Source organism: Phyllostomus discolor, chromosome 3 (assembly GCF_004126475.2).
Source record: "Phyllostomus discolor isolate MPI-MPIP mPhyDis1 chromosome 3, mPhyDis1.pri.v3, whole genome shotgun sequence".
Taxonomy (NCBI): Eukaryota; Metazoa; Chordata; class Mammalia; order Chiroptera; family Phyllostomidae; genus Phyllostomus; species Phyllostomus discolor.
Window position 1 is genome coordinate 116,566,421 of NC_040905.2, and position 16,164 is coordinate 116,582,584.

Genomic DNA, 16,164 nt, shown 5'->3' on the forward strand with positions numbered 1-16,164 from the left:
TGGCGCTCTGCACATGCAGAGCTGACTTATGGGTGAAGTGACTGACGGCAGGCCGCACGCAGGGAGGGCTCGGCCCCTCTGGAGAGTGGAGGTCCCTTCCCGCCACCATGTTTCCCCTCGGACGTTCCGCCGGAGGACATCGCACACCTCCGTCCCCGCGCCCCGCAGTGCTGGGCTCTGATACCTGCCCGGCCACTTGCTGGCTGTGTGATCTTGAGCGTGTCCCTTAACCTCCTTGTGCCTCAGTTTCCTCATCTCTACCCTGGGGATAACGAGGCTACCACTCCGTAGGGCTACTGAGAGCACAAAGTGGGTGACAGACAGGCCCCCATGCCCGGCACGAGGAATGTCATAGACACCCTCCTCCTTTTCTTCTGCGGCCACAGGCCTTGAAATCCCCATCAGCTTCACCCTCCCCCGCCCTGGCCTGTAACGCCCTCTGTCAGAGTTGTCGAGGGCCTGCGCTGGGCCATGCCTTCCTACTGGGCCCCGGCTGGCCTGCCGTCAGCCGCCAGGACGCGGGTTGCAGATGTAGGATGCCCCCACACCAGCTTCCGTTGCTGCCGCTTCTCTTCCTGGCCAAGCCAGGGAGGTGATGGGTGTGGATTCCCATCTCTCAGCTGTGGTTCCCTCTCGGCCCTGGGCCAGGATGTGGGCCGGGAGCAGGAATGGGGCCCGTGCACTGTGAGGCTCAGGGAGCACTTGGCGGGGCGGGCACAGATGCCAAGGGAAGAGGCGGGTCCGGTTTTGTCCATTAGTCTTCCTGCGTCCTGTGCCTGTTCAGGGTGCAGCCTGGACGGGAGAGAAGTGTCCAAACAAGGGATGGATTTGCCTATCTTGGCTGGACCCAGCTTCCAGGAGTCTACCTATTGCTTGGCCTGGCTTTATTCTGCGTTGGCTTCGTTTTCAGGCAGGCTCTGCCTTCACATGGCCACCGTGCCCACGAGCAGCTCCAGGCCTAGGTCCCAAGGCTGCAGTGGGAAAAGTTTTTCTTTCCAGAGAGTCCTAACAAGAGTCCTGGGCTTGGGTCACTGGGCCCAGCTGTGGGCAGGAAAGAGGGTGCTGGTGCCATGCTCTGGTTGGCCAGGGGTGAGTCACGTGCCCATCTCTGGGCCTGCAGGTGTGGTCAGCTCCACCCAAGCCAGATGGGCTGAGAATGAGGGGGGTGGTTCCCCAAAGGAGACTCCGGGGAGGGGGAACAGGGACTGGGCTGGCTGGAACGCAGCCTGGTTTAGGACCTGGCGCCAGACTCCAGCCAGTGGCCAGAACTGGTCAGTGGGCCTGTAGGTGCTCAGGCCACCCCAGGCCTCAGAATTCCAGGTCCAGCTTCTCCTGTTGCTGGTAGGGCAGAGCCTGCTGAGGCATTCCTCCCCCATGGCTCCCTTCCCAAGGTCAGAGCTGGACCTGAAGAATTCCTCGTATTTGTCATTGGCCAGAGCTGGTTACATGCTCCTCTCTAACCAATCAAAGGCTAGGGATACATGGCCACAATTGGTTTAGACCAGCGATTTTCAACCTTTTCCATTTCATGTACACATAACTAATTACTAAAATTCTGCAGCACACCAAAAAATATACTTTTTGCCGATCTTACTTAAAAAGTATAATTTTGATTTATTTAAAAAAATAGTAATTGCCTACCCTTTTTGCTCCAAAGTGACTTTCTAGAAAATCAGGTGCCTGTTTTTGTATATTAGAATGTCTGTTACCAAGAATTAACCAGTCGGACTTAACCTTATGATGCAACTCGACCAATAAGATGCAACTCTTTTATATGACCTATACATTTACGGTTCAAGACAGGGCATTCACACCGGACAGCTATTGTTGTGTTGGCTGTTGTCATTTTTTTATTTGACAGTCTAAGGGAAAAGAGGTCAGTGCCCCTGACTAAATAGTCAGGTATTACGTGTTCTTAAACTTCCTGCAGTGCACCAGCTGAAAATCTCTGGTTTAGATCAATGAGGATTAACCCTAGAGCTGGAGACAGAGGCTTGCCTGCCCTGAGCTGTGGGCACCTGACCACAGTGGCACAGATTCTGGACTGGTGTCCAGCCGTATTTGCTACAACACTGCAGACAGCAGCTGTGGGGTCAGACTGAGTGGGGCCAATTCTAAGAAGAGATACTAGAAGCTTATTGTGGGATTTTGGAAAAGGAGCTACTCTTTGTCCTGGCTGACTTCTAGACAAGGTTCCGTGGTGGAGGTGGAGTTTTGGCCTTGGCGTTGAAGGATGCACAGGAGTATCCTAGATGAGGGAGGAAGGGAAGACTGGGCCAGGCAGAAGGAATGACATGAGCGAAGGCCTGGAGACATGCAGATTCATGGCATGTCTGAGGGTTATTGGGAGGGGGGAGTATGTGGGGCAAAAAACACAGGAAATGAGGCCACCAGTCCATTCCAGGCCATAACGGCCATGCTCACGGTCACAAGGTCACCGTTTCTCGTGTGCCTGTTCTGTGTCCTCATGACATCGTCACCGATGGCTGTGAAAGCCCTGCGGGCAGGACGCTCGTCTCCATTTCAGTGATGAGGACGCTGAGGCCTGGAAAGGTGGGTCCCTTGCCCGGTCGGGTCCCGCTGCCGGGGGAGCGGGGCTGGCACCTGCCGCAGGACCCGACCTCCAGAGCCCGCGCCGTCTCTCCTCCCAGGGTCTCTCTCTGAGGGGTCTCCCAAACACCTGGCCTTTTCTTCAAAAACCAACCACAAAGTATTCCTTGGGAGCTTGATTTCTCTGTCGTTCCTTAGCAACAACACATTTCCCATCGTCCCACTCATCGCCAGGGTGTTTGGTTCCTTCGGTGAAGTGGGTCCAGCTGTTGCTTCCAGCGTACCGAGTGTGGAGCGAGGAACACTGAGGCTGAGAGTGCTGCCGTCTCAGCTCTGGTCTGCGCAGCTCCCGCCCTGTCCCCAGCTCCCTGGGAGCTCCAGCTTCCCCAGTTTCCCCAGCAGCCTGTCAAGGTTTTGCTTCCTCGTTGCATAGCCTCTCCTCAGCTCACTTTACGCCAGACCTTTGTCCTCAGTGCTTTCCAGCCCAAGAGGGAGCAGAACTGTGGGAGCTGCCAGCACCAGGAAGGTGCTGTGGGGGCCGAGGCGGAGGGAGAGCCACAAGGGGATCGGCCCCTCAGGGAGAGGAGCCCCAGGCAGAGGGTTTGGGCCATGCACCTGCTGGCAGAATTGATCTTGAACACAGACTTTATTTCATTTTTTATTTTATAAAAGTTTTTTAAATAAAAGTAATATTTATGTGAAGTAAAAGTTTCAAATAATAGAAAAGGACTTAGAAGGAAAATGTGTTTCTCTTCCACCGACAACCTCCAGTTCCTCTTCCCAGAGGCTGACCACTGCTCCGCCTCTTGCCAGGGGGGCGGGGAGGCTGCCAGGAGCAGGGGGAGGGTCTGAGGCACATGTCTCCTTCCAGAGGGGGTGTACGCCTGTGCAGGCAAACGTGCGTGCTCATCCACCACTGAGCCCACTGCTGCATAATAGCAACAGCACACAGTTACTGCCCCAGTTTTGGGGGGTCGGGAGTCTGGGCACAGCTCGCTGGGTCCCCAGCTGCAGCCGGGAGTTGGCCAGGTCTCATCTCACCTTAGTCTCAGCTGGAGAAGGGTCACTCCCAAGCTCCCGTGATGTTGGTGGCATTCGGTTTCTCGGGGGCTGTCGGACCGAGAGCCTCAGGTTCTGGCTGGCCCTTGGCAGGAGGCCTTCTGCAGGCCAGCCAGGGGCAGAGAGAGGTGTCCTGGCAAGCTGGGATTGCAGCCTTGCATAGCACAGCCACGTAGGCGCAGTCCCACACACCATCGCCTTTGCACCACCTGTCGGTTAGAAACACGTCACAGGTCCCACCTACACTGGAGAAGTGGGACCATGCAGGGGTGTGCTACAAGGTGGGGGACTCTCAGAGTCTGCCCACTACTATTTTTTTTAACACAAAAGACAGCAGACAACACGTACTAATCATCATCTCGCCAGTGCGGGCTGGTGGGTGGGGCTGAGATTCGGGGCCAGTGAGTTTGGGCTGGACCGTGGAGGCTCTGGGAGCCCACGAAGGAGAGCGAGGGGCACAGCGACTCTGTGCTTCAGGAAGGTCACTGGCACACTCCCTGCGTGCCAGGCCCCGTCCTAAGGGCTTACCATTTGATCCTCACAACAACCCTGGGAGGTAGGCACTTTTATGATCCCCATTTTGTAGAAGAGGACATCAGGGACCAGAGAGCCTTTGTCACTTACCTAAGGTCACACAACCAGAAAGTGACAGGAGGGACCCTTACCCTCAATTTACAGATGAGGAAACAGTCTTTCTTGCCCAGTCATGCCGTGCGGCCAGTCAGTGGGGGTTGGGAGGGCGAGGGAAGGTGCTGTCTGGACCTGTGCCCCGCCACCCTGGTGGAGGTGCCAGATGATGCCGGGGTTGCAGGAATAACCAAGTACCCAGGCTGGTGGCTCTTAACCACCGTGGGGTCAGCCAAGGTCAGCAGCCAGAGTGGGAGCTGGTGTTCCCCTCCCCCAGCTGGCGCAGTAACGTCTTCCTTTCCTCCACCAGTGCACAGTCCATGATGTGACCTACAGGGAGCCCACCCTCCACCTCCCAGCCAGCACCCTAAAGCCTGGGGCTTCCTACCGTGCGAGGGTGAGGGCCTGGGCTCAGAGATACAACAGCACGTGGAGTGAGTGGAGCCCCGGCGTCACGTGGCTTAACCGTGAGTATCTGTTGTGAGTCCTGAGCACTCAGAGTCTCTCCTCCCCACTTTCACTCTGAGCAGACACTCCCCCTGCCGAGCAGCTGGGTTTCCGTGTCAGAGGGCGCCTCTAGCTGGAGGGCACAGGGTTCAAACTGACCCAGCGCACTGGCCCGGCCAGGGAGGCTGGGCTGCAGGAATGGACGAGCCCACAAGCCCGTGCATTAACGCCGTGCAAATGTATTTCTCGCCTGGGTAGCTGTGGGATAGGAACTTTGCTGGCCTGTGGGTGGTTTTCCTCCTGGAGGCCCCACCATTCTCTAGGGCAAAGACGATGAACCCCTTCTGTAGCATGGGCCCCTCCCTTCGGCAGTCAGGTGGAGCCTGTGGAGTGGACCCCACTCAGAGCAAAATATATGTATTTATAATTGCGTTTCAATAAAATTAGTTTCCCCTTTAATCCCATGTATTTTATTTTTTAATATTTATTTAAAATAAATAAATTAACCCTAAGTTAATATATATATTTATTTTTATCATCACCCAAGGACATGTTTTTCAGTGCTTTGAGAGAGAGAGGGAGGGAGGGAGAGAGAGAAACATCAATACGAGAGAAAAGCATTGATTGGTTTCCTCCTGTGTACACCTGAATGGGGGATTGTATAAGCCTGGACTGGGGACCATACACGCCTGGACCAGGGATTGGACCCGTAACCTAGGTATGTGCCCTGACTGGAAACCAAACCTGCAATTTTTTGGTTATGGGACTGTGCTCCAAACAACTGAACCACACTGGCCAGGGCCAAAATAACATTTTTAAATGCGTAAAATAAAATACATAGCCCTTATCAATGTGGCTCAATTGGTTGGGCATTGTCCTGCAAAGCAAAGGGTTGCTGGTTCGATTCCTAGTCAAGGCACATGCCTGGGTTGCAGGCCAGGATCCCAGTAGGGGGTGCGCAAGAGGCAAACACACTGATGTTTCTCTCCCTCTCTTTTTCTCTCCTTTCTTCTGTCTCTAAAAATAAATATATTAAGATCTTTTAAAATAATAATTATAAATAAATATTAAAATACATAGGATACAGGGGAAAACTAATTTTATTGAAATGCAATTATAAAAATATTTTAAAATGTATTTGTTATCTAGGAATATATATTCACACATTGAAAGCAAGCTCTGGTGGCAGTTCCCATAAACACTGAGGTTCCATAAACGCTCAGGAACACTAAGGTTCCTCAGTGAACGAGCAGAAGGGATAGTTCATGGTCTGGCAGCTGTGATGCGATACGAGAATAGCTGTGATTTCTGTTGGGAACTGAGTGAGTGATGCTCCTCTTACTGTGGTTTGCTCCCTCCGTTCCTAATCGGAGGAAATGCTAGGTGTCAGAAGTCAGTGAAAAGTAAAGGTGTCATTTCTGTCCCGTCCAAGTTCCCAGACCCTTGAATTCTACCTGCAACCTCGTTGGAGGTGGGTGGACCCCAAGTTAAGGGTCTCTAAGGGCCCTGCCATTGCCTGCACCCAGCCAGCAGAAAGGGAATGAGAGCCAGGAGACCTCACCCGCTTCTTAAAAGCCTTAGCCTGGAAGCGACACACATCACTTCCTCTCACGCTCTATTGGTGAAACTGGCCACATGACCACACATAGCTGCAAGGGATTCTGGTAAATGTAGCCCCTCACTTAGTAGCTGCATCCCCAAAACAACACTTTGCAACTTTATCACATGACTTTTGCAATAGAAATATTAAATTATCTCACATAAAATGAAATTGTACAAGTGGACCTTCCCAGGTGGGCACATTGCTACCTGGTAAAGAAGGGGAGGTAGGGAAGGGGAGGCTGCCTTGGGCGTTGTCTGCTCAGTGAGTAGAGGGAGGCTGTTGTGAACTTTCACTGAGAGAAGGATTATTTTTTTAACTTTTAAAAGATTTTTATTTATTTATTTTTAGAGAGAGGGGAATGGAGAGAGAGAGAGGGAAAGAAACATCAATGTGTGGTTGTCTCTTGTGTGCCCCCTCCTGGCCTGTAACCCATGCTTATGCCCTGACTGGGAATTGAACTGGCGACCCTTTGGTTAGCAGGCCAGTGCTCAATCCACTGAGCCATGCCAGCCAGGTCTGAAAGACGGATTCTTCAGAGTGCTGGGCACAGTGGTGCTGGGCACAGTGGTGCTTGGCAGGTACTCTGATGCCACCCAGCAATCCATCCACCCATCCACTGCTCGCCTTGTTCCGAGGATGTCTCTTCGCCCACCTGTCTCCCATGCTGGGCTGTGAGCTCCGTGGGTAGTGTCTACCCTGTGCCTGTGTCTCCAGTGCCAGAACAGGGCCAGGCGCACAGCAAGCCCTTGGGAAAGTTCTGTTGAATTGATCTGATTCTAACGTTGCCTGGGGAAGGGACGGGAAAGGACGAGAAATAGCATGTATGGGACATGTGCGGTGTGCCAGACACGCATTCATTATTTCCACAAGTATTTTTTATTGAGGTCCTACTATGTGCCTGGCCCCACGCTAAATGCCGGAGAATCGGCAGTGACCAAAGCAGACAGAAGCCTCTGTTCTTGTGGGACTGGCGTTCTGGAGGGGGACGCAGGAAATAAAGAAGTGAACCCAAGAGCGATCAGAGCTAGACCCAGACGGTAGTGAGTCTGGGAAGAAGTGGAGCAGAGTGGGGCGTGGGGTGATGAGGGGGCACCAGCAGAGAGGGTGCGGGGGTCCGAACAGGCGGCAGCGAAGTGAGCGCGGGAAGGAGCCGGCCGTGTGCAGACGGTGACGGGGGACGCCTGGGGGTGGGTGGGCACTGATCTGGGTGCGGAATGGGTTCAGTCACGTGACCCACCCAACCCTGTGAGATGAGTGCCACTGTCACCCCCACTGCGCCGATGAGGAACCGAGGCTCAGAGGGTGTGCGGGGCTCATCCTGGGTCACCAGTGAGGATATGGCAGTCAGATGCTGGACTCAGGTGGTCCAGGGTCACTGCCTTTGACCTCTATGCTCCAGGAAAGAGAGCAGCAAATTCAAGATCCTGAGGTGGCACTGAGCTTTGGAGGATCAGGGGACAGCGAGGACCAGTGTGACAGGGGCTCAAAGCACAAGGGAGGGAGGAGGGGTTGAGGCGGGAGGGCTTGGTGGTGGCCAGATCATGCAGGGTCTGGGAGGGCCCTTTCCTGAGGCTGGGTCTCTAGCTCTGGGAAGTGGAGCCGGGCTGCACCCAGCACGATGCAAGCTCACGGCTTCCCTCCCACTTCCAGACTACTCGGGGTCCTGGGAGCAGCACCTCCAGCTTGGCGTTGCCGTCGCCTGCATGGTCATTCTGGTCGTCTGCGTGTCCTGCTATTGCAGCATCATCAAGTGAGTGCGGGGCCGGCCCCTTCGGGGTGCACAGTGGGCAGGAGTCCCTTCTCTCGTTTATCAGCTGGCAATCCTTTGCTCCACGGTAAATGTTTATTGAGCAGCTGTTGTGCGTGAGGCACTGAGGCAACAGCTGAAACAAAACTGACAAAGACCCTGTGCTCCTTGTGGGAGACAGATGTCAGCTGGACAAATAGCCACACCGTTTCCATGGCAACCCACAGCTGAAGGAAGTGTAACCAGGGGAAGGGCAGGAAGGTTCCAGGTGCTGATGTAGGTGGGGAGGCCAGGGTAGGCCCTGACTGGGGGATGAGCTGGCCTGGGCAGGGCTGAGGAAGGGACTTCCTTTGGCAAAGGGAGGTGGATCATGCCCAGGGTGTGATCTAGGCAGACAGCGGGGGGCGTGTGACAGGAGGACGAGAACTCGAGACACTTGCCCTGACAGAATCAGGAGACCGGGGTTCGGGTTCCGGCCCTGGTGCTGGGCAGCTATGTGACCATCTGTCCACCTTGGTCTCCTCCTTTGCGGGCTGGGATGTGGTGAAGACTTACTTCGTCAGCTCTAAGGGCCCCAAGAGAGTCTCGGATCACGGTGGGCTGGAGGGCAGGAGGAGCCTGGTTCCCAGTGAGGTTGAGCCTGAGGAAGCGTGGCAGCTCAGAGCCTCGGTCCCCCCCCATCTCTGAAGTGGGACTGGCGAGCCCTGCCCCCCACGTCAGGGTCAGTGGTGGCTGAGGGCGCCCTGTGCTCTGCTGGGCGCACATTCAGTGTGCAGGATTGCAAGGGGCTGCCCTTCTTGTCACCGCCACCTCTTAGCCACGCTGGGCCGGTCTTTTCCCCTTCTCTGAGCCTCAGTTTCCCCACCGCCTGTCCTTCCCAGCCCCACTCACCGTGTTCTGGCTCTCCAGTCTCCTCGCTGTTCTTTGAACCCACCAAGCAAGTTCTCTTTGAGCCTCTGCACTCGCTGTGCTCCCTACTGGAAAGCCCTTCCCCAGGCATCGCCATGATCCCTCCTTGTCCACCTTCAGTCACCACTCAGAGGTCACCTCCTCAGGGAGGCCCCCTGGGTCACAGGCTCCATTCCTCTGTATTCCCTTCTTTATTTTTATTCATGGCACTTAATGCCATGGCACTTAGTGGGGTGTCATGTGTTCATTTCTGTATCTGTTAGTCTGTCTCCCTCTTCTAGAAGGTCTGTGAGGACAAGGCTTCTGTCTGTCTTGTTCACTGTTGTGTCCCTGAAGCCTGGCACAGTGAGTGGTACATAGTAGGTGCTCAGTGAAGACATGTTGCCTGACTGAGCAGAGTCAGCAGAGGCTCGTCCACGGGGAATCTGAGGACCTTCCCTCTCGGAGCTGACTCTTCGTGGCTCCAGGCTGACCCAGGGAGTGTGAAGGAATCTGTTTCTCCTGGGTTTCCTCAGCGTCTCAGGCCAGCCTGGCCTCTCTTTGGCACCTTGCCCTCCGCTGCTCCGTGGAGGGGATTTTGATGGGCAAGCCCAGAATTCCCTGCAGCTTGAGTCTCTCCTCCTTCTCTGGGGCTTGTTCCCACTGAGGATGGAGACGTCGAGTGAGGACCTCTGTCCTGGGCAGCAGAATGCTGGAGCACGGCCTGGCTCTTCTGCCTGTTGACTGGCACTTCCCCCTCTGGTCCTCAGCCTGCTCCTCTGTGAGTGGGGCTGGCAGCAGAACCTATTTCATGGGACTAGGGTGAGGCATCCAAAACCGATCAACGTGGTCTCTGAGCCCTGGTAAGAGCTGGCGACTGTGGTCATTGTTATGGGAGGAGAGACCAACACCTTTCCCTTTCCTTTCTCAGGATTAAGGAGTGGTGGGACCAAATCCCCAGCCCAGCCCTCAGCCCCCTTGTGACCGCTGGCATCCAGGAGCCTCAGGTAGGAGCGTGGGTTGGTGCCAATGCTCCGGACTGCCTGTATCAGGAAACGGGATCCGGGACCTGTGGGACGTGGAGGACACTCACCGGCTTTGGGAGTGGCTCCTGAGCAGCCAGGGACGTTTCAGGGGAGGTGGACTCACAACTCAGTGTGGTCGTTAGGAGCCCCTTCTGGTCTGCTTCCCCTCCCCTCTGCTCCACTTTCGTGGCTCCTTTTTCAGCCTTCAGTGGGTTCCTCTCAGGTTGGTGTCTGAGTTCTTTCCCCCGCCCCCACTGGGAGGAGATGACCCCTGAGGTCACCTGCATATCATCTCCTGGGGAGGTACTTGTACCAGGGCAGGTGGCCAGCAGGAGAGGGAGGTGAGGACGTGTTTCCTGTGTCTTCCTCTTTCGGTCAGGAAACTGCTGCCAAAGTGCCAGCAACCCCTCCTCGTCCTCATTGGCCTGAACTGCGTCACGTGCGGCTTCCCAAACCCTTCCCCTGTGAGGAGTGGGAGTGCCTGAGACCTACCAGGTGGCCACCCCGGAGCTGGGGGCGGGGCCAGCTTCCCCAGGGCGAGGGCCTGTGTGGTTTGCCTGAGACGTCAGGGTTCTCTAGGAAGGAGGGAGGCGGGGATGCAGGTCCTGTCTAGAAGGTCTGAGGGTTCTCAGCTCTCCAGGGACCCTATGGCAGGCTCTGGAGTCCAGTGGTGCTGGCTTTGAGCCCTGGCTCTGCCACTTACCCGCAGGGTGGACTTGAGCAAGTGGCTTAACTTCTCTGAGCTTCAGTTTTCTCATGTGGATTGCCGGGACCAGTGTGGGGAGGAGGTCCCTGGCAGAGGGTGATGGTGATGGGAGATTAAGAAAGACACAGTTTTAAGGAAAATTAGGGGCTGGTGGGGGCATTGTCCTCTGATGGAGAGACAATGATCCTGAACATGGTCTTTGTGTTTATTTTATAAGAGTTAGTTAGATAAAGCTCAAGGACATTTTGCAGACTCAGGAAAAAACTGCAGGCATAATTGCTCCGTTCCCAGGCTATCTAAATGGTAAATACAACTTCTGCAAAAGTCACAGTCGCATTCAGCTGAAGCTTGTGGTTAACTATCTCCTTCTTGACCCCTGTGGGTCCTGGCTGTTGTTGCTGCTGCCTTGATCTACCTTGCAGATACAGTCAAGTGCGGCCTTGCCAAGCACTCAACCAGAGCTTTGGTGCCAGCCTTCACCACCCTCCACAGTGGGTTATAGTGGTGTTTATATAACAGGGCAATGCATGTAAAGTGTATATTACAGGGTCCTGCACACAGTGTCATTTATGTATCAGTCAGCTTTTGCTGTGTAACAAATGACCCCAAACCTTAGTTGAAACCACAGCCATGTCTGTACTCTTGCTTCTGCAGGTCAGCTCAGCAGCGGGTTTGGGTGGGGGGATCAGGGCTAGGCCAGGTATGTCTTCTCTGGGCTGGCTGGTCCCCAGTGGCTTCCCTCACAGGTCGGCAGTTGTCTGGCTCTCACCTGGGGCAATGGAGGTGACTAAGCCATGTGTCTCTCGTCCTCCAGCAGGCCGGTCCAGTTGGCACAGTGTCACTTGTACCACATTCTATTGGCCAAAGCAAATCACATGGCCAGGCTGGATTCAATCAGTGGAAGGAGCTATAGATGACTTGTGGCCATTTTTCCCATCGGCCTCAGCAACTTAATGTTAGGGTCATCTCACTAATTCTCAGGGAACTGAGGCTCAGAGGGCCGAATGAGCTGATCTGACCTCGGACTGGGTGATGCCAAGGCTCACAGCCTTCCCTCAGCGTCGAGGCTCGCAGTGCTTCCTTTCTGAGCATCGCCGTGCACCAGGCGGGCCGGGAGGGCTCTCCGCTGCGTCTCATTGGCTGTCTCTGTTCCAGGTGTCACTGTGGGGGAAGAGGCCTGGAGGCCAGGAACCAGCCAAGCGCTCGTATGTACATGAGCCTCAGGCACAGCCTGTGTGGATTTGGAAGGGGTGGAATTGGTGTGGTGGGCGGGGGGTCATAAGAGGGGGTCCCACCCCCCTCCGTGTTGGCCTTCTCTCCCTTCGCACTCAGCACTTCTGCTTCAAGGGGCAGCGGGAGGAGGAGTGGCTGGGTAGGTGGGCTGCCGGCTGAGCCCCGTGCATTGCCTGGTGCGTCAGGCACGGGCTGAACCCCCTTGGGAGTGCACAGTCCAGCCCGAGTGAGGCTGGTGAAGTGGACTGCCAGTGCAGCTGTGCCAGCTGTGAGAATGCTGAGTCACTGCACACTGGTTGGCAAATACCACTCTCCTAAACCCTTGAGTGTGCTGCCACCACCCTGGCTTCCTTAGCTCCCGCCGAGGGCCTCCTGGGCCTACCCACAGTCCAGTAGCTAAAGGGTTTACACCTGGCACAGCAGGGGACTTCGGGGCGCAAGGAGCCCCAGGACCCTATAGCCATTCTAACTGGTCATTACGTAGGCTGTGTGGCAATAAGTATTCTAAATACCATCGTCCCTGACAAAGTGTTTTCCTTAGTTTATAGATGAGTTTGTACTAAGTACCAGGTTGTGTGCTGGTCTTCAGACACCCCAAGGGAAGACACAGGCCCTGCCTTCAGGGAGCTCCCAGGGAAGCAGTAGCACAGACTGGTGGGTTCTTGGCTGTACAGTCAGAGAGCATGCCTGCGATAGGCAGACATCAGCCCAGGGAGATACTAAGCTGGGCTGTGAAGGAGGAATAGGAGTTTTCCAGGTGGAGACACTGAACCCTGACCCACCCATCTTTGCTTCTGCAGGCACTGGAAGACTTGCCTTACTAAGCTCCTGCCCTGTTTGCTGGAGCACGACACGGAAAGGGGTGACAGCTCCTCCAAGACTGCCAGAAAGGGGCCTTCCCAGGGGCCTGGGAAGTCACCGTGGTGTCCTGGGGCGGTCAGCACAAGGATCCTCTCGCCAGAGAGCGTCAGCGTGGTGAAGTGCGTGGAGCTGCTAGAGGCCCAGGTGGAGAGTGAGGAGGAGGAGGAAGTGGAGCAGGAGAAAGGGAGCTTCTGCCCATCCCCTGAGAGCGGCGGGGGCAGCTTCCAGGATAGCAGGGAGGGCATCGCGGCCCGGCTGACAGAGAGCCTGTTCCTGGACCTTCTCGGGGCTGAGAATGGGAGCTTTTGCTCGCAGGGCTTGGGGGAGTCCTGCCTTCGTGCACCTACAGAAGGTGGGAGTGCTCAGATGCCTGGGGCTGAGTCACCAAGGGAGGAGCCTTTCAGCCCGGAGTCGGCCCCTCTGACGCAGAGCCCGGCCTGCCTGGCTTTCCCAGAGATGCCTGCTGTCGTCGTTGCCGACAACCCCTTTTACCGCAGCTTCAGCGACTTCCTGAGCCAGTCCTCAGATGCAGGAGATCTTGCCTCAGACGCCCAGCTGTCCGAACACCTGGGGGGAGGGGACCCCAACATCCTCTCTGCTCCCCAGCCCTCTGAGCCACCCGCTGCACTCCAGCCTGAGCCAGAAACCTGGGAGCAGGTGCTCCGCCGGAGCGTCCTGCAGCACAGGGCAGCCGCAGCCCCCGCCGTAGCCGCCCCCAGCGGCTATCGGGAGTTTGTGTGCGCGGTGAAGCAGGGCAGCACCCTGGGCAGTGGGTCGTCAGGCTGCGGCCCTTCCGGAGCAGCCGGGTACAAGGCCTTCTCCAGCCTGCTCGCCAGTGGTGCCACCTGCCCAGGCACACCTGGGGTTGAGGCCAGCAGCGGGGAGGGGTGCTACAGGCCCTGCCAGAGCCTCACTGCTGGCCCCCCTGGGGTTCCTGCCCCTGACCCCCTGTTCACCTTTGGACTGGACATGGAGCCACCTCACAGCTCTCAGGACTCACTCCTCCCAAGCAGCTGCCCCAAAGGCCCCTGTGTGGAGCCAGTGGCAAAGGGGGAGGACCACCAGAAGCCCCTGCTCTCCCTGGAGCTGACCACAGACCCCCTGGGGGATGACCTGGGCAGCGGCATTGTCTACTCAGCCCTCACCTGCCACCTGTGCGGCCACCTGAAGCGGTGTGACAGCCAGGAGGAGCACAGCCGGGCCCAGGCTGTGTCCAGCCCCTGCTGTGGCTGCCGTTGTGGAGACAGGTCCGAGCCCCCAGTGAGCCCTCTGAGGGACCCAGACCCCCTGCCAGGTGGGGTTCCCCTGGAGGGCAAGTCCTCCCTGTTCCAGCCTGGCCCCGGCAAGGCTCAGAGCCCGAGCCAGAGCCCCCAAGTGGTGGTCGTGCCCCCTGCAGGGCCCACGTGCACAAGTGCGTCCTAGGTGCGGCCCCCTGGTTGCTGTGAGCGCCTTGCCTGTGCCTGCAGACGCCTCCCCGCAAGGCAGCCCTGCTGGCAGGTTGCCGAGACTCGGAGGAGCCGTTGCCACCTCTTCGGTCCACCGCTTCTCCCATGTACTGTCCCCATCATGCCCGCCCGAAGCATATTTTGTCCATCTAGGCCCTCGCTCCCCGTGTCTTGCCCAGTCCTGGGACCAGCTGCTGCCATGTCACTGGCTTGGACACTGAGCCTAGAAAGTAACCCAGCCAGCAGGGGAGGCCTTGGGAGGCCTGGGAAAGAGGTGGGAAAGGGAGGCTCTGGGAGGGTGGTTATTTGCCCAGAGGTGCCCATTCATTCAACAGAGCTTCATTAGGTTGACGCTGGAGGCAGGATCTGGGCCGTGGGGGCTGCTTAGTCAAGGGGGGTAACAGGCCCACAAAAGAGGGTGATTACCAAGCGGTGAGTTTGCTGTCAGCCCTGCACAGCTGTAAGGCTGGGGGCTCCTGTTAAGTGTGGGGTCCCCAGAATAAACACACCCAGCTCCCTTGGGGCCGGTGTGTGCCCCCATGGACACTGTTGCTGGCAGCCACGAGGCCAGAGGGAGAGCCTCACGCCTGTGACCCGGCTGAGCTGGGCATTCTGGGCGCCGACACTGGGCACGTTCAGCCTGCACGTTGGCCCAGACCTGGGCTTCAGTGGCACTTGTGTGTGCGCATCTCAGAGCTTGTTGAAACCCGGGTTTGTATTCGCTGAGGAGGGTGGGGTGGGAGGGGCGGAGTTTTCTGTAAATAAAGGTTCTGTGTCTCTCGTCACTAGTGAAGCAAGCACACTGCCAAGGCGCTGTGGTGAGTGCATCGTCTCTACTGACTCACGGAACCTTCCCATCCAGGGAGCCGGGCCCAAGAGGTTAAATAACTTGCTCTCTCTGCTTGGGTGTCCCCAAGACAGGGGTTCAAGTGCAGTTAGTTGATTTAGGAGGTGCTCCCAGGAAACTGCCTGGGGAGTGGGGCAGGAGGCAGAGAAGGGCAGGAGGCACTAAAGGGTGTTATCCGACAGTGTTGGTGTGGGCAGCCGCCGCTCCATCTCCATCCTGCCGGCCACTTTGGAAAGCTGCGCACAGCACACACCTGCAGTGTCCCTGCCAAGGGCGGGAGGCTGGGGTGTTTGTCCACCCACTCCCATCACCGTCGGATGGCCACTTTCAGGGGCACCAGCAACAGCTGCTGCTCTGCTTTGCCAAGGTCACATAGCTGGTTGGTGGCGGCCCATAGCTGAGCCCCGGCAGTGTCTCACCCAGGCACTGTAGCTGATCTGTTCTGGACATCCAGGTAGGTGGGATGGTGGAGTGGGCTTCAGAGGCAGGCAGGGAGCTTAACCTCCTATATGATCATTCTGTGTCCCCGAGTTGCTGCTTTGTCACCTTTGCAAAGTGAAGGGCTTGGCTGTTTGAGGTTCCTTCCTGCTCTGGCATTCTGCACAATGCACTAGCGGTGACGGGGAGCTCACTACCTTACATGCAGCCTGATGTTTGTTAAAAATGTCTGCACTGTGCTGAGCCCAAAGCTAACCCTTTAGCTGCCAGAGCCACCTCCCCCCTCCACACACACGGTTTGCAGATGGGGAAACTTTGCTCTAGAGAGGAAGAGGGACTTGCTAAGATCAACAGTGAATGGTGGAGCCTGAACCAGCCATAACTGTTTAGTGCTAAGCAATATGTTAGATGCTGTATATCCACTATGTCAGCACTAGCACCCGGGTCCAATTATTATCCCAATTTTACAGATGAGGAAGCAGGCCTTGAGGTTCAGCTTAGGGCCGCACAGCTAGGGATGCCTGGAGTCACACTTGAACCCAGGCCTGACTGCACAGCTCCCGGCCCCCAAGGGATATGGTCTCATGTACAGCATGGCACCTGTCAGGTGTCTGCTTTAACCCACTCTGCCTGAGCATCGTCTCAGAGAGTCCAATTTAAAAGTTAAGCAGCAAACAGAGGGAGCACC

The 16,164-nt window shown here is 56.4% G+C and overlaps 1 protein-coding gene across 6 annotated transcripts in view; it reads left to right on the forward strand.

Annotated features, from left to right (window-relative positions):
- IL4R (interleukin 4 receptor) overlaps positions 1-14,976 on the forward strand; it is a 39,056-nt gene extending 24,080 nt beyond the window's left edge. For all 6 annotated transcript variants that reach the window (XM_036021181.1, XM_036021184.1, XM_036021183.1 and 3 more), the window contains 5 exons: positions 4,547-4,703; positions 7,937-8,036; positions 9,853-9,928; positions 11,808-11,857; positions 12,686-14,976. In XM_036021181.1, the coding sequence (XP_035877074.1) occupies positions 4,547-4,703; positions 7,937-8,036; positions 9,853-9,928; positions 11,808-11,857; positions 12,686-14,168 (1,866 nt within the window). In that variant the 3' untranslated portion in view covers positions 14,169-14,976. The remainder of the gene's footprint in view (positions 1-4,546; positions 4,704-7,936; positions 8,037-9,852; positions 9,929-11,807; positions 11,858-12,685) is intronic.
- The last annotated feature ends 1,188 nt before the right edge of the window (positions 14,977-16,164 follow it).